Genomic DNA, 23,730 nt, shown 5'->3' with positions numbered 1-23,730 from the left:
TCATGAAAGGATAGGTACTATATTCCCTAAACCACAAATATTTCAGCAATTTTATCTGTACACTTTTAGTTTACTATCTTTTTTTTATTTGTAGCATTCCAAATAACCTTCTGAATGAGACCAACAAACGTGTAATATAAATTGACAATTGTCAGTATTACTTAAAAATATTAGCGTTTCTATAAATCCCAAATTTTTATATAATTTGCTAACCACTGATCTTATGTGTAATTTGAATTTAAAGTCTGAGGAAAATAATTCCCAAGTCCCTAACTTCCTGTACCTTCTGAATTTTTGTTATTAGTAATATAACTAAAGCAGGTAATCACTTTCTTACGAGTTATTTGTATGTATTTACATCTACACCAGTCTTATTAATAGTATTTTGAAGAAGAGTTTCCTCATCATAGGAATGATGGCCTTGAAAATTTTCATATTGGCAAAAAGAAGAGCATCAGAACTTTCACACACGTAAAGATATCATTAATAAAAATTATGAAAAGTAATATACCTAACTTAGAATTGAGGTAACCTTCAGTTAACGAAAATTTCCCGGAATTAAATTTTTTTACATTAATCTATTGTTTCTTAAATACTCGTAAGATCTGAGTAATAAGAGGAAATTATTGCAGATTCCAATGGCTTGTATTTTTTTTAGCAATAAAGCAAAATCTACTTTATTAAAGGCTTGACAAACATATTGAAGACATGATCAAAAATATTCAAAAAGAAAATCACATTGTCCCATCAACACTGATGCTTGTAGATAACATGAGTTTCTGAGGATTAAAATAACAGATGATTTAAAAATTTGAAAATGCCATAACAGAATAATTTTGCAGAATGCAAAAGTTAAAATGAGATAAAAACAAATAGCGATGGCTAAGGAAGCATTTAGGAGAAAGGAACAGTTATTACGTAGTAAGATGAATTAGACATGAAGAAGTTTCAAGTAAAATATTATATTTTGTATACAATTCTGCATAAATCTGAAATATGGACACTTACACAAAGAGGAAAAGAAAAGTTGGTCTCAATTATGGACATGAAGGTGATTGGAGATGATTAAATGGACAGACAAGTGAAAAATGAAGTAATGAGAATTTACAAGAATAGAAGCATAATCAGAATAATTTGGAATAGAAAAACTAACTGGCTGAAATGTATAATTTGAAAAGGAATCAATAAAATGGTGCAGGAAGGATAAGTAGAATGCTGAAAAAAAGAAAAGCCGGAAAGTAATAAAATTTTTAGATGATATAACAGGAAATGAGAGCTAGTAAGAGCTTAAGTTTAGATGAGAGTATAAGATAATGGAAAAAGACATTGAACAAAGAATCTCCCTGAGGGAAAATAACCTGATGATAAGTTTTTCAATCTTATTGATTAATCTTCCTAGGAGAAGATTAAATGATGACTTTTGCAGAAATTGCTGAAGGAATTAAAATTATTTTTAAATATAGAATTTTCATAAGATAATAAAATTTGCTTTAACCAGTTACAAACTTTTTAAAAAAATTAGTTCAAAATCAACAAAGAATAAACACTAGCTTACCTGGCATAAAAAAAAAAACAGCTTTGTATTTGGTTACAGTAGTTTCACAGTTTTATATCAAATTTATAAATTTAATTATTTTTTATTTTAATAATAATTACACTTACAATAAAAGAAAAATTAGCAAAAAAAATATGTATTTGAATGCAAAAATATACTATTCATTTTTTTTCAGTAACTGATGATGCTTACTCAATTTTATAAAACTGATCATCAAACTCTGCCAACAAGAGCAGTCTAATAAATAGGCGTAGCGGGCAATGATTTAATTCCAAAACAGGGGTAATTTTTTTCTCATAAACTAATGTGTTTGAATTTATTTTTTTCTTATATAGTCAAGAAAATTACTCAAGTTGAAAATTTACTTTTAATTTAATGTTGTAGTCTTCTGTAAAGTAAATGAACTTTATACAAATATTTAACACTAGATAATTTGAAAAAATTAGATTAATATAAATATTTTATTTTAAAAAAACAACTCTGAAGTAACATATTTTAAACTTTCCTTGAAATTTCGCCTTATGGTAGGTATTAGTAAATTAACAACAAACAACTGGTATAATTAAATTTATTTCATAAAATTATCTTAAAGATATTGCATAGATGTATTTTTATCCTCTCTAAGGCAGTGTTTCTCAACCTTTCAGTATTTGCGACCTAATTTTCAATCATAATTTTCATTGCACCCCCCTCTCATACAATAGTAATGTATTTTGATGCTAAAGCTACACTACGACCTTAATTAAAAACGTTACAAATTACCAAGAATAAGTAAATTTATTGATATTTGATAACACAGATCCACTGCATTGGCAAAACCAGAATAAAATGAAACTGTTGCCTGTTGAATTGTTGATATAGCTGAAGATGTAAAGCATCAGCTTTTCGGGAAGTTGTGTGATAAAATGTTTTCAATTAATCTTGATGAGGCAACAAATAGCAATAAAGATACTCATTTCATTCCTTTTATTCAATTTTGTGATTGTACATCAGCAGTAGAAGAACTACTTTTCTGCAAATCATAGAACTCAAAGCAACAGCACTAGCATTATTTGCTATCTTAATGATTTTAAAAACGAAGCAAACATAGTGTGGAAAAATTGCATTGGAATATGCACTGATGGTGTTTGTTGAATGTCTGAAGGATTCCAAAGTATATATACAAGCACTTATGAAACAAAAATCTCCAAAGGGTGTTTGGACACATTGCATGATCCACAGAGAAACTCTGGCTTCTAAAGAAATGAGTCCTGGTCTGAATATTGTGCTAATGATGGTTGTAACTGTAGTAAACTATATAAAAATGAGACCCCAAAAATCAAGAATCTTTTCTGCAATTTGTAACGATATTTATGCAGTAAATTCAGAGTTACTATTTTATCGCGAGGCTAGATGGTTATGTTGGAAATTTTTGCAACATTTTTATAAATTTGAGAACTTTTATGAAGAGATGAAATCGTCATTTTTCCAGAAGAGGAAAACTGACTGGAAGCCATAAACTTTCAAAATGGTTTATTTGTGATGGAATTGAGCTACTTGGTTGACACATTTGAGAAATTAAATACCGTGAATCTTCAACTCCAATGAATAAGTACACATATGATGGATACGACTGATAAAGTTAATGCTTTTTGTAGAAAACTGGAATTGTGGAGCAGAAATTTAAAGGAAAAAACGTTGAAATGCTTGCAAATGTAAATAAATGTGTTAAAACTTGCAAGGTTGAAGGACATATAGTATAGTTCTTCAAGGTTAAAGAACATAATAGTATATATAGTTCTTTTTGTAACCATTGAAAATAATTTAGGCATTCTGGCAAAGAATTGTAAAAAAATATTTTCTTGCTGATGACAACTTGGTAGCAAGTTATGAGTGGGTTAAGGATCCATTTCAAGATACTCCCGAAGGGATCTCAACTGCTGAAAAAGAAATTTTCATCAACTTCCCAGCAAGTGGCAAAATCAAAAGACAATTCAGTAATAAATCACTCTTTGAATTTTTCACAGGGGTGGATGATGAGTTTTCTGCACTGAAAACAAGAGCAGTATATTTCATATACTATTATCATTTTTAACATCCTACCTTTGCGAAACCGGCCATTTTCTGCGGCGGCTGCTTTGAAGACAAAATATAGATCTCAGCTAAATATAAAATAATAACTCAGAGTGTCTAATTTATAATATTAAACCTTACTTCAAAAAACTTTGCTCTGCAAGACAGGCCCAAGGGAGTAGCTAATAATTATTAAACTTGTTTTTAATTTAGTATTGATAAGTTAATTATTAAATAAATTGCCCAGAACTGATAGAGTCCTATTTATAAGTGTATTATATCAGTGTGAATGTTTTATTATTTATTATGTTAGAATGTACTTTGTTTTGCTTTCCTTTCAGTAAATTAATAAATCTTTTTAATAATATTTTCTTTTTGTTAATCTCGCGCCCCCAATTAGTGATATCACACCTCCCTAGGGGAGTGTGGCTCACAGGTTGAGAAACACTGAATTATATATCTTAATTAAATCACTGAAGCTTTGTTGAATGTTGAAAGTTGACACGGAAAATTACAAAATTATAATGAAAAAAGTAACGCAACAGGACTCAGTGATTCCAGAATAAGAACCAAAACTCTATAATTCACAAGCACACCTTTATAAAGACATTAAGTTTCACACCAGGGAGAAAATCCCTTAACCATGCAAATATGTCAACTTATCAAAAATGCAAATCAAACAATAACAAAACTGTACAAGAAAGTCGAGGAAAAGACATTTTTTAAAAATAAATCATCCCATAAAGACTGGCAGGTAAACTGGTTACTACCTAAAGATCACACATTTGAGTAGAAAGGAAATCCGGAAGTGATGAAAGAATTAATAGAAAGAATGTAGAAAAATTATGCGACGTTCATGTCCAGAATTTTTCAAGAAAACCATATTTGATGCACACATCAGCTGCATTATATTATGGCAGTCCGTTTATTAATATGAATATTGTGCTAATGATGGTTGTAACTGTAGTAAACTATATAAAAATGAGACCCCAAAAATCAAGAATCTTTTCTGCAATTTGTAACGATATTGATGCAGTAAATTCAGAGTTACTATTTTATCGCGAGGCTAGATGGTTATGTTGGAAATTTTTGCAACATTTTTATAAATTTGAGAACTTTTATGAAGAGATGAAATCGTCATTTTTCCAGAAGAGGAAAACTGACTGGAAGCCATAAACTTTCAAAATGGTTTATTTGTGATGGAATTGAGCTACTTGGTTGACACATTTGAGAAATTAAATACCGTGAATCTTCAACTCCAATGAATAAGTACACATATGATGGATACGACTGATAAAGTTAATGCTTTTTGTAGAAAACTGGAATTGTGGAGCAGAAATTTAAAGGAAAAAACGTTGAAATGCTTGCAAATGTAAATAAATGTGTTAAAACTTGCAAGGTTGAAGGACATATAGTATAGTTCTTCAAGGTTAAAGAACATAATAGTATATATAGTTCTTTTTGTAACCATTGAAAATAATTTAGGCATTCTGGCAAAGAATTGTAAAAAAATATTTTCTTGCTGATGACAACTTGGTAGCAAGTTATGAGTGGGTTAAGGATCCATTTCAAGATACTCCCGAAGGGATCTCAACTGCTGAAAAAGAAATTTTCATCAACTTCCCAGCAAGTGGCAAAATCAAAAGACAATTCAGTAATAAATCACTCTTTGAATTTTTCACAGGGGTGGATGATGAGTTTTCTGCACTGAAAACAAGAGCAGTATATTTCATATACTATTATCATTTTTAACATCCTACCTTTGCGAAACCGGCCATTTTCTGCGGCGGCTGCTTTGAAGACAAAATATAGATCTCAGCTAAATATAAAATAATAACTCAGAGTGTCTAATTTATAATATTAAACCTTACTTCAAAAAACTTTGCTCTGCAAGACAGGCCCAAGGGAGTAGCTAATAATTATTAAACTTGTTTTTAATTTAGTATTGATAAGTTAATTATTAAATAAATTGCCCAGAACTGATAGAGTCCTATTTATAAGTGTATTATATCAGTGTGAATGTTTTATTATTTATTATGTTAGAATGTACTTTGTTTTGCTTTCCTTTCAGTAAATTAATAAATCTTTTTAATAATATTTTCTTTTTGTTAATCTCGCGCCCCCAATTAGTGATATCACACCTCCCTAGGGGAGTGTGGCTCACAGGTTGAGAAACACTGAATTATATATCTTAATTAAATCACTGAAGCTTTGTTGAATGTTGAAAGTTGACACGGAAAATTACAAAATTATAATGAAAAAAGTAACGCAACAGGACTCAGTGATTCCAGAATAAGAACCAAAACTCTATAATTCACAAGCACACCTTTATAAAGACATTAAGTTTCACACCAGGGAGAAAATCCCTTAACCATGGAAATATGTCAACTTATCAAAAATGCAAATCAAACAATAACAAAACTGTACAAGAAAGTCGAGGAAAAGACATTTTTTAAAAATAAATCATCCCATAAAGACTGGCAGGTAAACTGGTTACTACCTAAAGATCACACATTTGAGTAGAAAGGAAATCCGGAAGTGATGAAAGAATTAATAGAAAGAATGTAGAAAAATTATGCGACGTTCATGTCCAGAATTTTTCAAGAAAACCATATTTGATGCACACATCAGCTGCATTATATTATGGCAGTCCGTTTATTAATATGACCGTGTGGACTGAAATAGAAAATCATGTACCAACAGCACTTGCAATTAATTCATGGATACGTAATTTTGAGGAAACAGGTTCAGCAATGGAAAAGAAACCTCCAGGTAGTGTGCAGCTCGTTGTATGCCAAAATATCGAGACTGTCTGAGGTGCTGTCATAAAAAGCTCACACCGTTCAATTCGTCGTCATGCAGTGTCCTACAGTCCTGTAGTTTAAATTATCGAAGAATACTGTTGCAGGATTTAAACTATTCTGTGAACGAATGGTTATATTGACATTTCATGCCCTCCCAGGTCTCTTGATTTATTGGTGTGCGATTTATTCTTGTGGGGTCACCTTAAATGGAAAGTGTCTACAGTAGTTGACCCGTTACGACAGAACTAAAACCCAAGATCCGAACAGCCATTGCTGAAATTCCTGTTGAAATGTTGCTGGTAACGACTCAACTGATTATCAAATTGTACTAAATACGATGGTATTATAATCATCAAATAAATTATTTATTTTAAAAGTAAATGAACTTAAACGTAACTGTAACATTGATTTATTTAACATGATGATTGTAATATGACCGGTAGGAACTAATAATATCCATTAAAGGATTTATTTCAGCGACTAATTCCTTACACTCGAAATTTTCTTTATACGTACAACGAACGTTATGTTATAAAATCGGAATAACGGGGATCCGAATGATCGAGAATATATATATGTTGTTTGCAAACATTAGCCGACAATCTAGTAACAAATACCCTGTTTAAATTTTCAAAATTGGTCATACCATTTTGGTAATATAATTAAATTTACGAATAACCGGGATCCGAAATATCGAGAGTATATCTGTTGTATGCAAACGTTAGCCGTCAAACTACTAAATATCCCGTTTGAATTTTGAAATACGGACGAACAACTGCTGAGATATTACAACAGCACTTCATTGACCCCCCCCCCCCGTTTCCCAAATAAGCCCCTAAGGGACAATTTGATGTTACCATTCGACACCAAGTCTATTTTAATACATTTGAATTTAGTCTTTCTTAAATAAATTCATTACATCTGAAGTATGTTGCATTCATACATCTGAAAGTAATTATATTATTATAATATAAACATATATTTTCAGCAGTAGAACACATCCAGAAAGTTTCTCAGTTTTTTCGTGGCACGCTGTATATGTAAATTGCACTGGTCAACATGAAATTTGGAACTGAAGGGGCAGTAGGTTATCTATAAAGTATATTATATGCTGAATCTGAATATGTATTCCGAAACAACCCATCACGTAACGTTCTTAAGTTACAAGCCCTTAAAATTATTTGTTCCATCATTCATGGAACAAACAAGTTAGTACATCTTTTTGTTTGCTTATTCACACACATACGCGCGCGCGCACGCACACACACACACACCCACACACACACACACACACACACACACACACACACACACACACAATTCTCCAGAGTGCCCGTCCTGCCCAGGAGTCAATGAAGATGCAGAGCATGTTTTCTTTGTGTGCCCACGATTTTATCCACAGCGTGATCAATTCGAAAACATCTTACATCAAAGTATCCAACCTGAGACACTAATAGAAGCAATGTTGTCGTCAACAGCCGCATGGAACGCAATAAGCACGTTTGCAACAGACGTCCTTACAGACCTGCGTTCCATCGAAAGAAAAAGAGCAAAGGACCACAACATCTAGAAGAAAGAAGTAATAACATCTTAGCTACCAGAAGGAAGAGCAGCAGCTAAATCCTCCCCCCCCGCGAAGTAATGCCTAACGGCGGATACCGTGGGGGATCAGAGCTCAGAGGATAGCGGAGGTTTTAGTCGGTATTAGCATTAACAAGTCACCTTTAAGTTAATGTTTGAGTCCGACATACCAGGCAAAACATCTAAGCCAGAGATTCGTAAAGGAATTTCCTTCGCTATATTAAAAAAAAAAAAAAAAAAAAAACACACACACACACACACACAGAGAGAGAGAGAGTGAGAGAGAGAGAGAGAGAGAGAGAGAGAGAGAGAGAGAGACTCGCACACATACATACTATACCACTATACCAGTAGGTTATCTATAAAGTATATTATATGCTGAATCTGAATATGTATTCCGAAACAACCCATCACGTAACGTTCTTAAGTTACAAGCCCTTAAAATTATTTGTTCCATCATTCATGGAACAAACAAGTTAGTACATCTTTTTTTTTGCTTATTCACATACACGCACACACACACACACACACACACACAGAGAGAGAGAGAGATAGAGAGAGAGAGAGAGTGAGAGAGAGCGAGAGAGAGCGAGAGAGTGAGTACGAGAGAGAGAGGGAGAGAGAGAGAGACTCGCACAAATACATATATACTATACCACATCATAAATGTATACTATACTTATACTCCATGGTGAAACAATTTTATGAAGAAGTTTAAGTTGAAGTTTTTATAACATAAAACTTAATAAGTAACTTAATAACTTAAACATATAACTTAATGTTTATGCTTTCTTTCATTCATTAAACATTAAACATACTGGTAGCACATGTTGTAGGTTTGATCAACACCCATGGCGAATCTTTGCTGAGCTGAACGTGACAGGGCTTTTCGGTCTCCAGAGTGGCTTTACAAAATATGAGTTTCTTGTGTTTGTGGGATAGTTGGGCTACAGATAAAACATTACACAGATAATTATCATGCTACATCTTTATTGATTACTTTTTATAATTTTGGTTATTGAGCAAAATAATTTCTGTCGATGTTGCTGCGCATAATTTTAATATTGTATTAAATCAGAAAATACTACTGAGGATGGGCTTATACCAGAAAGCGCTATAATGTAAAGGAAATAAAGGTAAGACTGTCTAAATATAACAACTCATCTGAACTCGTTGCCATGCGACGCAAATATTCTCTATTACAGAATCAAATATAGTGATAGTCAATTACCAATCCTTACAGCCATTTTAATTGGTAAGTTGGGAATTCTGGACTCCACATATTTTAAAATAATTACAGGAAACAGAATTTTTCAAATAAATTAAAAAACTTCTTAGTTCTTTAAAATTCGAAAATTTACGATCTTTTTTATGTATAGAACTTATTAAGACAAAAAGACAAATTATATGGCGCAGGTGTGAAAATTTGGGCACAAAAAGATTGAATTCCCATTAATGGTAAAGGAAGTTCTTTACACAATTCCAGGTTTGTTGAATGTAACAGACAAGAACTCAATGAAAATTGTAGAACTTACTGTACAAGTCGACGAAAAGACACTTAAGTGACAAAAATAAATAAAAGAACATTGGCAGGCTGCTTACTACGTAAGGATCTCAGATTTTAATGCAATAGAAATTTGGAAGTGAAGCAAAAATTTGGAAGAATGTAGAAAAGTTATGCAATAAACTAGTCCATAATTTTTCTAGAAAAGCCATATTTGATGCACAAATCAGTTGCATTAGGCAGTCTGTGTATAATAGGACGAAATAGATATAGACAATTTTTTCTGCTGGTGCGAAGTATAAATTCCACACTAGGTAACTAGGCACACTAGGCAAAGAGGAAACAGTTCCTATCGATTCTCTAAATGATAATTTAAAAGAGCAAGGTCTGAATTTAAAATACAATATAAGCGTTTCATTTTAATCGCCCCAGGCAATTTTCTCGTAAACTACAAAAGTTACGTTGACCTTATTTCAAGGCTATCACGATTAGCACTGAATGACCTATTTTTGAGCCCCACCAAATGAAAAGAGCCGAAAATTTTACATTGGAATATGTAGTCACTCATATGACCTTGGACCTTTTTCCAAGGAAAAATGTGGAGTCCAGAAGGAATTCTGGACTCCACATATTTTAAAATAATTACAGGAAACAGAATTTTTCAAATAAATTAAAAAACTTCGTAGTTCTTTAAAATTCGAAAATTTACGATCTTTTTTATGTATAGAACTTATTAAGACAAAAAGACAAATTATATGGCGCAGGTGTGAAAATTTGGGCACAAAAAGATTGAATTCCCATTAATGGTAAAGGAAGTTCTTTACACAATTCCAGGTTTGTTGAATGTAACAGACAAGAACTCAATGAAAATTGTAGAACTTACTGTACAAGTCGACGAAAAGACACTTAAGTGACAAAAATAAATAAAAGAACATTGGCAGGCTGCTTACTACGTAAGGATCTCAGATTTTAATGCAATAGAAATTTGGAAGTGAAGCAAAAATTTGGAAGAATGTAGAAAAGTTATGCAATAAACTAGTCCATAATTTTTCTAGAAAAGCCATATTTGATGCACAAATCAGTTGCATTAGGCAGTCTGTGTATAATAGGACGAAATAGATATAGACAATTTTTTCTGCTGGTGCGAAGTATAAATTCCACACTAGGTAACTAGGCACACTAGGCAAAGAGGAAACAGTTCCTATCGATTCTCTAAATGATAATTTAAAAGAGCAAGGTCTGAATTTAAAATACAATATAAGCGTTTCATTTTAATCGCCCCAGGCAATTTTCTCGTAAACTACAAAAGTTACGTTGACCTTATTTCAAGGCTATCACGATTAGCACTGAATGACCTATTTTTGAGCCCCACCAAATGAAAAGAGCAGAAAATTTTACATTGGAATATGTAGTCACTCATATGTCCTTGGACCTTTTTTTGAAGGTCATACTATTATCTCCAATGGTTTACTATAAAAGCTAGTGTTATACGGATGATAGTGTTATGAGTAACACGTTTTTTAAGGTCATATAATATGCCTGGAATTTATATTTCAGGTCATTTATCTCTCTGCACTGTCGTATGACACAATCTCTGATGGTTAGCCTATGACTTTCAAAAAAGGTCCAAGATCATGTGTGTGGCTGCATATTCCAACGTAAAATTTTCTGCTCTTTTCATTGATGGGGGTCAAAATTGGAAAAAACCGTTTTAATCTTAAAATAAGGTTACCTTGAGGTGTCCTCCTCAAATCTGAGTAACTTGTTTAGATGAGTTTAGATGATTTCTTTGTATTGCCTGTTCGTATTTTACGGGAAAATTCATGGGGCGAATGAAACCCCTTGATATACTTGATAGTTATATCTTTTAACCGACTTCAAAAAAGGAGGAGGTTATCAATTCGACAATTTTTTTTAATGTATGTTACCCAATATATGCGACGTTAGTAAACCGATTTTGATATTTTTTTTAATTGAAAGAGTATACTTTCACAATAGTCCTATATAACATTTGATAATCTTACGAAAAATACCATCATTGACACATAAAACCGAATGGCTTGACACCCTAAGCCACTGACTATCAGTCTTTTTTTTCGTGACTACATTCAAACATTATCCCTAATTGGAAAATTATAATATATATTAAATTATAATTACATTATATAGTAATATAGACATATAGACAACTAATATAGACATTATATATTAATAGACAAGAGCCATAACTATAAAGAACCGATACGTGAATGACGAAAAGCACATAGGAAAGAAAGGAAAAATGTAGCGAAGGATCACAAAGAATTAGGCATCTGTACGCGATCCAAAACGAAAAATGAAACAGAATAACCAAGGATTCTCTAATCCCCCACATTTTTATTACATTTTATATAAAATAAAAATACGATTTCCTTTAAACCATTCTAGCGAAGATTTAACTGGAAAAAATTAATTTATTTCTTCTTTTTATTTTCTGAACACTAAAACATTATACGTAAAAATTTTAATTGCTACGTATCCTCATCCAAGATCGTAACAGATTTTAATGAATATTGCGCGGAAAATTTTTCTTGATTACATAAATACTGTATCTAAACAATAATAATTTGCGTTATAAATTTCGACATATCTTCGCGTTTCGTATCTCCCAGACCCCAAAACAGTCAGTCACTTTCTTGTGGACACGATAACTGCCGTAATAAAAAAATAATTGAAATATAAAATATTATGACCTCTCGATCGAGTTCGTTAATGGGAAAATCGGACCATGGGGTTGGAAAAAGGGGGTGGGGGCTTTTTCGAAAAAAGAAAATATCGCTAAATATAACTTTCTTATTAGGTAAAATATCGAATTCGTTAAAATTTCTACTGTTCTTCGGATAAGGGCCTAAAACTTATTTAAGTAAAGTTTTTTGATATCACCAAACATTGGCTCAGGGGGTGGAAAAAATGGGGGTTCGAAGACAAAAACAAATACCTCCCTTAATAGGCACAGTATCGAATCCGCTTTAAGTGGTCGTTAGTCCTCTACACATTTTGATAAACAATTTTTGATGTGACCAACCCTTACGGCAGAGGATGACCAAAATATTGATGGAATTGTAAGATTGGGTTTGTCATATGCTAAACATGAAAACTTTTTTCACATGCATCCATTGTCGTATTGAGTAAATTTGAAGTTTTTCTTTACTTTAAGGTGTAAATCGTTTTTTCCCCTACTTAGCATAAGTGAAATCTACTTCCGCCTTCCGGGGTGCCGAAAGGGATTTTTTTGACATTTAATAATATCATCTAATATACATGTAGTGTTCATAAAATTTCGTTTATAGCAGTAGTCGAGAAGACGATTTTAAAGGAATTATTATTATATTCCCAAATCCAATTACCATAAATATTTCAAAGATAGCAAATGGGAATAAAGGACTTACCTGCTTTATATATATATTTTTTTAAACAAGTTTAATATAACGAAATTTTAATTAAAAAGTAACAAACACATACACAACTACATATTCTTTGTAATATTTTAACTGAGGTTGTTTCATTTATTTTATTTAGTTAAGAAGTGTTGATCTCACTAGGATTTTGAATAGGATTTTGTTATTAAATAGTTTAAGAGTTTAAATAGTTTTTTGTTGTCAAATATTTCGTTTTATATGTTTATATATTTATTTTCCTTAAAATAGTAGTCATATATCTTATAAGTTCTTTGTAAATTTTCTGATTATAATTTGTGCATAAGTTTTTATTTCAACAAAAAATAAAAATAAATAAATAAAATAAAATAATGGCTTACAAAATATAAGTTATGCCCGCTGATAATCCTAAGATAACGGTATCCCCACTATTTCTATTTCTGGTTGCAATTCCCTATTTTAATTTTGAAACAGAAGATAGAGAAGTTCATTTATGACGACGTAAATAACCAGTCATCAAAAATTATTTAACAGGGGTAAAAAATTTTAAAACCTCTTTGTGAAGGTATTAAAGTTATTAGAATGTAGGTATTTAAATAATTCTTTGACATATCAGTACATCGGTTAACTTTTAAACTTTTAACACACTTAAGAGTAAATATTTACGTCTACATTAATGATAAACAAAATATAAGCAAATACCTTAGCCTTAAAATTTAAATATTAAAAAAGAAAATTAGTTTATATAATTATCAATGTTTAACTTATAAACCTTATCTAAAGATTGATGTACTGAAACAAAACTATTGGTACTTCAATTAAATATGTCGTTTTTTTAAAAATACACACGTTTTGTGTTTCGTTTTTATTCATATTCAATATTCACGTACTCAATAGATACGTTTTTATTCATACTTTACCTGCAGTGTCTATTGATAAAATGATTGTTGTACGATTAAAATGGTCATCTAGGTTTAACTTATACAGCGGAACCGGAAAATAACGAGCTCGCTTATTACGAGAACTTGGTTGTAACGGTTGAAATTCCGAGATTGTTAGGTTTTCTACCTCATTAATGATAAATTAGCTTGCTTTTAGCGAGGTATCGATGCATCATAAACTTTATTATTAAGCACATTTTAATTTTTTACAATACCTGTTATTCACCAAATAATCTCAACGCAAGGGAATTCCATTTCTTCATTTACGAAATATATATTTACGATTTGTACTTAAAGATTCTAACATTTTATCTTAGGCTTGTTCAGGTCAGGTCTGAAGGGTGAACAAAAGTTTTGTAACAGGACGTTGTACAGTACATGTTCCATTGCGGTATTACAAAGGCTGGTTGTTACAGTATTATAATTACTCGGGTTTTTCTGTTTGCAAAATTTCAAAAAAAATTAGGGGCCAAACAATGTTCCGTCAAAACCGCCCAAACAGAATCATCGAACTCTATAGCACATTTTAATCGATTTAAGTGAAAGTCCGAAGAGGGGCGTGGTTAAAGACAGATTTTACCAGTCCTATCTCCAGTGGTAAATTCAGTAGTCATAATTTTCAGTTTAAAAATGCAGTAACATAGAATCAGTTAAACAAACAGTATTGCGTTAAAGTGATCGATCGGATACTCAGTAGCCAAATACAGTGTAGTAATACTGTAGTCGCGTCAGTGAATGCTTTTTCATTTTAGTGTTTTTTACTAAAAAAAAATGTACAATGTATTTTTAAATGTACTCTATTAACTTCGGTTCATTTATAATGAACAACGACGGGCACAAAAAGGAAACAGCTGTTCGTGAGTGATCAAATCAAAATTATCCAAGAACTAGAACGAGACCTACCAAATTCAGATGTTTGCAAGAAATATTGACTTTCTTCATCCCATCTACAGTTTCAACAGTACGGAAGAGTCACGAGGAACTTACGAGTTCTTTTGAAAGAACTCAGGCTGTGATAAAAGACGACTGATAGCACCCTCTGAATATTAATATAATGATATAAAAGGAAGAGAACTGGAAGGCGATCACTGCGTATGTGAAAATCATGATGAGAGACCTCCAAGCATGGGAGGAGTCACGAAACAATAAGCGGCGTCGGAGAGTGCGGGGGCGGACACTTTCGCGAGTGAGCGACTAGGGAGTCCCCCGTACATGTGGGGTTACATGTGAGACGTGAAGAGGCCGCGGACACTCCGCTCCCGTATCTGATTGCGTCCGAAGGTAGTAAGTTCCTAACCAGGGACATATACATATTTGTCCCTGGATAGTTTATAATGAAAGTTTGCTGTACTGATATTATAAAAATAATTTTTTTTTTACGTTCATATTTGAGTATTTTTTGCTTTTGATGTATATTATGTCTTCCAGATCTTGGGCTAATTCCTTTTTTCTTGGGGCCTTACTGTGTTATGTAGTATTTTTTATCTTCTGCATTATGTGAGGTTTTGCTGTTCGGCTGCAGATTTTTTTTTTCTGCTGTCCGATCTATGCATTTTTAGTGTTGTGTTGTTGCGCTGATCGTGTAATATTAATGAATGTCTCTTTTCAGGCGTTTATTTTGTTTATGTTCTTTATTTTTATTATTTTTATTTTTTTTTATTTTTTTTCTATGTTTATATTGTGAGACTTGTTTTCTTGAGTTGTATATATTGTGTGACTTTTTTCTTTGTAAGTAGTTTGTAGTATGTAGTTTCATAATCTGTTTTCTGTATCTTGATGTATGGTGATGTAACTTGTTTGCTGTTGTTTTGCTGTAACTGATGCGTTTCTGTTGATTTTCATATTATAATGCGATTGCACTATGACGTATGAGTGTGGGAGTGGGCGTGTTACCCCCCTTTGCAGAAGAAATGCTTCGTTAACGATTCCAGGAAAGGTGGTAGCCAGGGGTGCAGTTTAGTCGGTAGTGCGCAGGTTTACATACGTTATTAATAACATCAGGCGGCACCTGTTAGCGAGCCCGACACTGCTTAGGTGTCCGTAAATGAGATTCCTCAACTCTTTAACAAAAAAAAAAAAAAAGTTAGCGCCCTGTTATATCATGGTTTAAAGTGAAAAGAAGTGTAAAAAAGACGATGAATTTGCGAAGTACTAGTAGAGTAATTGAATAAACTACAAAACTGTTTTGATGATTACAGGTATAAGATTAATAAACAAACAAAAGTAAATTATTATTTTAAGGCTAATTAGTTTGTATGCGCGATTAAGTTCTGACGTATACTGTTTGAAGAAAAAACCAGATTAGAATGATTCTTTAGATTTAATAAAAAGGAGACAAAAATTTTTGTGTAGTGTTCATTTGTTACGTTCCTAGATGATTTTGGTAAGTCTTACTGTACACTTATTCCTTTTTTTTTGCCCTGTCATTGAACGCTAACAGTTTTCGTTAAAAACAAAACGTATTAACATCTAAAAACTGTATTACGTATGAATATTATTTGTTAGTCTATAATATAAAACATATCGATATTTTATTTTAAAACAGTTTCCTCTTAGGTATACAATATATTTTTTGTATTATAATAGATAATGACGGCGTAAAAATTTACGGTTACGAGGTGGAAGTACGAGCACTCTGGTGTAACGAGGATATTTGATCGGCCCGTTGTATCTCTTTATAACCAAATTTTACTGTATATAAAATAAAAGTACGAAAATATGAACTGGAATAAGGTGTTTCAAAACAATTTTATTTTCATAAAAAGTTTAGTTTTTGAACGTTAAAAATAAATTTAGTTTTTGAAAGTTATTTATATTACAAATGAATGCAATATTTTTTCCTCGAGCTTAAACATATATAGTCACATTTTTGCGTGATAATTATCATACGATATGTATTTTAAAATATAGTTGACATCAACGTCAATAAAGAAGATTTTTATAGTTGTTAATACGAGTGATTTTGTTATAGTCGAACCCGTATAGAGAAATATAAAGTATGTTTTCATTACGATGTTTTAAATTTGATTTGTAACATTTTTCTGAAATGCACAGAATAAAACCAATTACTTTTATAATAAATTTCTAATGAGTAAATTTATTTATGATTTTTTGTGATGATATAATAGGTTATTATATCGCTTATTAAAGTAAATTGATTTCTCCTTTATCAATTTAGAAAACAAAAAAATCAGATGTGGATACCACGTAACATCCTTGTACGGCTATTAAATTACATATAACATTTTTTTAAATGAAACGTACATAAAATTTTATTTCGTTAATAACTTCTGATATTTCTTCATATTTTTTTTTTTTTTTATTGTTATTATTGAATAATTATTTATTGTAAAAACGGTTTTTACAAATTAAAAAAAAAGTTAAACTTAAACTCTGGAACTAATGAAAATAAGTAACACTTATGATATTTCGTTGAAAACATCTTAATGAGGACTTATTACTGCCGTTAAGAAAATAATTTTGGGTTTATCTGAACACTTTTGGTCTACATTGCAATCAAAAGGGGAGGTGCACAACTATATGTTACAACAGTCCTAAATCCAAAATTTCAACATTTTACGGCTAATCGTTTTTGAGTTATGCGAGATACATACGTACGTACAGACGTCACGCCGAAACTAGTCAAAATGGATATTTCCGTTGAAATCTGATTTTCGCGATCACAATACTTCCTTTACTTCGTACAAGGAAATAAAAAGAAACGTTTGATTAAAATACAATTTCTGTAACATATTTAAATTAAAAAATAAAAAAAGTTAAAAAAAAGGAGCTGAAGTCTCATTTGAACCGATGTGCCTTCCTCTTGTAAAATCCAAAATTTCATTAATTATTATTTTATTACGCTATAACTCTGGAACCATTGTAATTAAGTACCAGCAGTTAAGAAAAAATTCAATTTTTGTTTTTTGATTTTCGTCGAAACGAATGAAAATGGATTCAGGGATAGCCAAAATAGATATCTCACTTTTAATCTGAAGACTGAAATTTTTCGCGATCACAATAATTCCTTTACTTTGTAGGAATTAATAAATGCATCCTGATAGTGATTAAACTGAAGGTTAAAAGAAAATTTAAAAATACATTCAGTAAAGTATATTCATCTCTTGATAAATAATAAAAAAATTGAAATGTTTTTAAAATATTTTTTTAGGTATTAAAAAATAATTTGTTTTAGTGTTACTGATGATATGATTATCTCAATTAACGAATTATATTGCAGAAATAAGTTGAAAAAATTTATGTGTTCACAATTCCTTCAAAATAACTTTCTTTCTTTTCCTGTTTTTATCCTCCAGGAATCACCGTTCTGGTATTACTTCAGAGGATGAATGAGGATGATATGTATGAATGTGAATCTTGTACAGTCGCAGTTCGACCATCCCTGAGATGCGTAGTTAATTGAAACCCAACCACCAAAGAACACCAGTATCCACGATCTAGTATTCAAATCCGTATAAGAATAGCTGACTTTATTAATACTCGAAAGCTGGAACTCTCGACTTCCAAATCAGCTGATTTGAGAAGAGATGTTCACCACTAGATCACCCCAGTGCCTTCAAAATAAACCAACATTGGTAAATGTGTAACTGCGACAGTTTAACGAGTAGTATTTTATTTACCAATTCGTAATTGACTTTATCAATCATACACATAAATTAAATAAGCAATTCGTCTGACTGTTTTACTAATTTAAAAATGCACTTCTGATTTTCAAATTAGGTTTTCTAATCTTATAACTTATCTATCTATTAACTTATCTATTATATTGCTTATCTATTAATTTGCTTAATATGTTGACTTTGTTATTTAATAGATGTAAAGTATTTTCATAGAATACTTTAATTTATATATTTATGGTGTTTTCAATATTATGATAAAAACAATATCATTCTACAACACAACAATATAAAGTAATATAGCAAATTCATAACTTAATCTATCACATAAGGTAGAGTGGAATAGAAGAGTTCACTTCATAACGTAATATATAATACAATATCTGTTCAAGACCTAAAGCATCTCTTTTTTCTGTTTAGCCTCTGGAACCAACGTAAGGTATAAGGTATTACTTCAAAGGATGAATGAGGATGATATGTATAAATGTAAATGAAGTGTAGACTTGTACAATCTCAGCTCAACCATTCCTGAGATGTGCAGTTAGTTGAAACCCAACCGCCAAAGAACACTGGTATCCACGATCAAGTATTCAAATCCATATAAAAGTAACTGCCTTTACAAGGCTAAGATGTTAAGAATCCATTAATGAGATTGGTAGTTTGCATATTATCTGTTGTATGTTACCTATATTATCTGTCATATGTTTTATGTAAGACAATGCACTGGCTGCATTGAAATGGATATGTTACATTGAATATATTAAAAAAATAGCACTGATAGTGTTTTATCAAAACACTATGTGAAGGTCTACATGTTGAAATTGAAGAAACTAATTCCAAAATAATAGTAACAGTAAGTTTCTAGAATAAATTAATAAGAAAATGTACACTCTATTTTACAAATTACATAGAATTCTGTTGTAAACAAAACTGACAGTTTTACAAATCATAATATTTTTGTACTTGACTTTGGCCTACAAATTATAAATTACTTGTATTTGACACAAATTACAATAAAATTTTAAAAACAATCGGTAATACCATAATTGATGAAATGAATCAGTAGAATATTCGTTTCAATGTATCAGTGTACAACCATGAAAAATGTATTACTTTACTTTCATGATAGTTAGAGAACAATGGACACATCACATTTAAACATTTTTGCAAATAAAATGTGTCTGGCTCAATAAATCAGATTGCGTACGTGCAATAACTTAAAATTAATCATATCAAGGAATATTGTACTGCTTACTGCTGTTTGCTTTTCCATAATAATCACGGTCTGTAGAATGGAGTATGAGATCTAGACGTCAGACTGTTAGTCTTATTAAACAAGTATATGCAATTCCTTCTTTTTTTTCTTTTCTGTTTAACCTCTGGAACCTTGATAAGTTATCCACGATGTAGTATTCAAATCCGATCCACAGGGTTGGTCAATTGGTGAACGCATCTTCCCAAATCAACTGATTTGGAAGTCAAGAGTTCCAGCATTCAAGTCCTAGTAAAGGCAGTTACTTTTATATGGACTTGAATACTAGATCATGGATACCGAAGTTCTTTGGTAACTGGTTTCAATTAACCAAACATCTCAGGAATGGTCGAATCGAGACTGTACAAGACTACATGTCATTTACACTCATACATATCATCCTCATTCATTCTCTGAAGTATTACCTGAATGATAATTTCTGAGGACTAAACAGGGAAAACAAATAAAATATTCAAATCCGTACAAAATTAACTATCTTTACTAGGATTTGAACCTTAGAACTCTCGACTTTGCATGATGAATTCACCACTAGACCAGATCAGGCCTGGTTGGCAAAAATGTAAAAATTTGAGAAAACTGAAGTTTCATGATAAGACTTGCTTCGGAATTTTCAGACACATTGCAAAGCATAATAAACACAAAACTAGTTCTGTAAAACTGAGATATTTTAAATTTGTGTAACATGGGTATTTGTTGTAAATTGATATTTTCAATAAATTAATAATTTTATAGATAATAAACTATAATATACAACTCACATTATCAACAAATGATCAGCCACATTAGCCGTTCCAAACATACCTGAAATAAAATAAGCTACAATTAACAAAAAGTAAGATACTGTAATAATTAAATCAGTTATCTTCTAAAGCAACATTGTTATTTTAGAATTAATACATTAAAGATTTTTTACCTTATTATAAAAACTAAGTAAAATTTCTTTTACTGTAAAAAATGAATGATCTTGTGAATAAAGAATTAATAAGTTAAAAGATAAAAATAATTATAACTTCAATCTTATTATTGCTAATATAATGTAAAAATTTTACTACTTCTAAAGCAGAAAAACTACCATTACATATAATTATATCTTACACCAGTTATAATGTTATAATATTTTTGTAAAACTTTAAAAAAAACAATATACAGTAATATTCTCATTTTCATTGATATAAGAAATGGATTTAAAAAGTATACATATAAAGAATAACAATACCCAAAATGAAAATAAAAATAAGTGAAATTTAAAATATTAATATAACATGAACACAGGAGTAAGGTCTCAAGCCAAAAAAAAAAAAAAAAAAAAAAACACTTTAATTTCAGTTTACTAATATTGTAAAACTTGTACTTTTAATGTAAGTAAAAATAAATAGCATTCTTATCTAATTCTTAACACATTATTTAACATTTTAAAGGGGGTATGTTAAATTGTTGTTCTGCACTATTTGGATTACTGTTGTTCTAGGCTTTTGTATATTTAAAGCAACTAATGCACAAGAGGTGTAGTTACTTACCCTGTAATAATTTTCTTTGTACAGTCACTCTATGGGGAACAGAGTAGAGGTGTTTGTTACAGGGTGGTATATCCACTGGTATTTTAGTGGGATTAGCGTACTGATATACAACAGTATATGGGCTTAATGACGAGAATAATGGCAACCACCTCACTGTATATGTCTTCTCGTAAGACACAGAATGCTTGATGTTCTAGTATTCTTCAGAATATGTATATTAGTTTTGGATGTAATATTTGCCTTATGTTAGGCTATCTGTAAGTATTACATTATAACATGATAATAGCCAAGTAAAAAAATATCTGAGATCAATTATAACTACTTACTTTAACTAGAAATACAAATAAAAATCATAAAAATGATATAAAACATTTTTTCTTCAATTACAGAGATATTGTCTTTATCTCTCATGCTCATATAATCTTTTTTTTTTATTAAATTCTGAAATTACATTTATCTAAATCTGTAAGATGATTAAACTGATTGCTTTCAAAACAAAATCCAACAATCCAGCTCTTAATTTGAGTAAACTCTTTGTTTTTGTAAATTTATTTTTCAGTCAAGTACGATTGATGAATTTTTAAATAACCCCAATTAAATATGAGTTATGATTTTATTGCGTTGTCTGCAGAAATGCAGCAATAATCCCTGACTCTGTGTCCTCAGCTTCCTTTGCAGGAAATCACTTTTTTGGTCACAAGTTGACTACAGACTTTGATAATATATCCACGTAGTTACTATTTTGCACATCTATCATTTCGAGGTCTATTTTTTTATTTTCTTGTTTTGTTTGAGGAGTAATTTCTGGTAAATGATATTATATAATAGATATACTTAGTACATGCTGATATCAAATTTTATTGAGCATGGTATTATAGTAAATTCAGTATTAATATCTCCACCAATACAATATAAAAAGCAAAATGATATATCTTCTATCGACAGCAGGTTTTCATAATGATTAATACAGAAGACAAGAGATAGAGTTGTTTGCACTGTGAATATATGTGTAATTAATCACAATATAATCCATAAAGGGTTATACAGTAGTGCATCCAGTTATGCTGTACTTTTTATATGTACTCTTCTTTCTACTTGAGCATTGTAATATCTTACAATTATTTAAAAATTCCTTTTAACACTTAGTACTAGAGATTTACAAAATAAATAGAACTAAAAAAAAATACATTGAAGTATTGAATAACATTTAAGTTATAAAAGGATAAACAACTTCATTGAAGAAAAATTCATATAATGAACTAACTATGTCAACTTATACAATATGTTTTAACAAATGAGACAACGATTTGTATTAAATCACTAGAAGGTATTTTTAATGGGCCTTAAAATAAATAAATAATAGAAAAAAATTGTAGAAATGAAAGATAACATCGTAGTATTTATTTTTTCCTTAAAATTTCAAGTGTTGGCTCAGTGGCAAAATAAAAAAATATCAACATTCTAACCTGTAATTTGTTACTGAATGAAAAATTGAAAATATAAAGAGAATTGAATTTGTAATCTTGTGTTATCAATTCAATATTTTTCAATTTTTAAACTTCATACAGTACTTAATTGCAAGATATATAAAGTAACACTAAGTAATAAATAACTTTTGGAAATTAAAGGTTACACAGTATCAACATTGATAGAATGAAGTAACAAACCCATGTTTGATAATTTATGTAAGTTGCAAACAAAATAAGACTTGAAAGTTTACTCAAAATTATTAAATTTGTTACCTTACACGAAATGTTATTCTTAACATAACAAAAAACATTGAACAACAAAGTCATAGCTAAATATTCAATACTTAAGATTTTTCTAATCAGCACCAAAATAACGTAAGGGTTATTTTCAGGAGGTTTTAATAGAAGGCCTTTTAATTAAATTACATTAGGTAAGTATATATTTGTAATGACAATTTTGTTTTATGGTAATAATCATTCAACTATCAAACAGCTTTGAAGACAGTTCAATCCAGACATTTTTAAAGGAAGTAGAAGCAAAAGTAAGTACCTTATATGAATAGTTATTATTATGTCTAACTGAATATTTCAAATTAATTTTTACATGTTATATAACATCTAAAAATTATTTTATTATATTTTCATAATTATTTTTATTAAGCATTTGTTCAAGCTGGTGTGAAGTAATTTACAAAAATTTTAAAAAAAATCTGAAAAGTCAGTCACAATTATTAATAATGAAACTGCAGTTGGTCAGAAGCATTTAATTTTACTTACTGAAAAACAGGGATAATAATTTTTAATAGATTTGATTGTCTTTGGTAACTAAATCAAAAACCAGCTTCAAAAGATTATATTAAAAAATTACACCGTGAAACAATGATTTTGTCTTATGAAAAACTACAACTGAAATAATTAAAAACGTAACTGCTAAATGCCAAAAATTCTTAAATTTTATTCCCATCACCCTCAACTTTCGAG

The 23,730-nt window shown here is 30.5% G+C and overlaps 1 protein-coding gene across 3 annotated transcripts in view; it reads right to left on the bottom strand.

Moving 5' to 3' along the window:
* Positions 1-23,730, bottom strand: part of LOC142334490 (uncharacterized) — a 204,930-nt gene that overhangs the window by 74,243 nt on the left and 106,957 nt on the right. For all 3 annotated transcript variants that reach the window (XR_012758834.1, XR_012758833.1, XM_075382562.1), the window contains exon 4: positions 20,522-20,564. Coding sequence is in view for 1 of the 3 variants with exons in the window: in XM_075382562.1 (XP_075238677.1) it covers positions 20,546-20,564 (19 nt within the window). In the remaining 2 variants the exon portion in view is untranslated. The remainder of the gene's footprint in view (positions 1-20,521; positions 20,565-23,730) is intronic.

The sequence above is a fragment of the Lycorma delicatula genome, chromosome 1 (assembly GCF_047948215.1).
Source record: "Lycorma delicatula isolate Av1 chromosome 1, ASM4794821v1, whole genome shotgun sequence".
Taxonomy (NCBI): Eukaryota; Metazoa; Arthropoda; class Insecta; order Hemiptera; family Fulgoridae; genus Lycorma; species Lycorma delicatula.
This window is presented reverse-complemented; position numbering and strand designations above follow the sequence as displayed.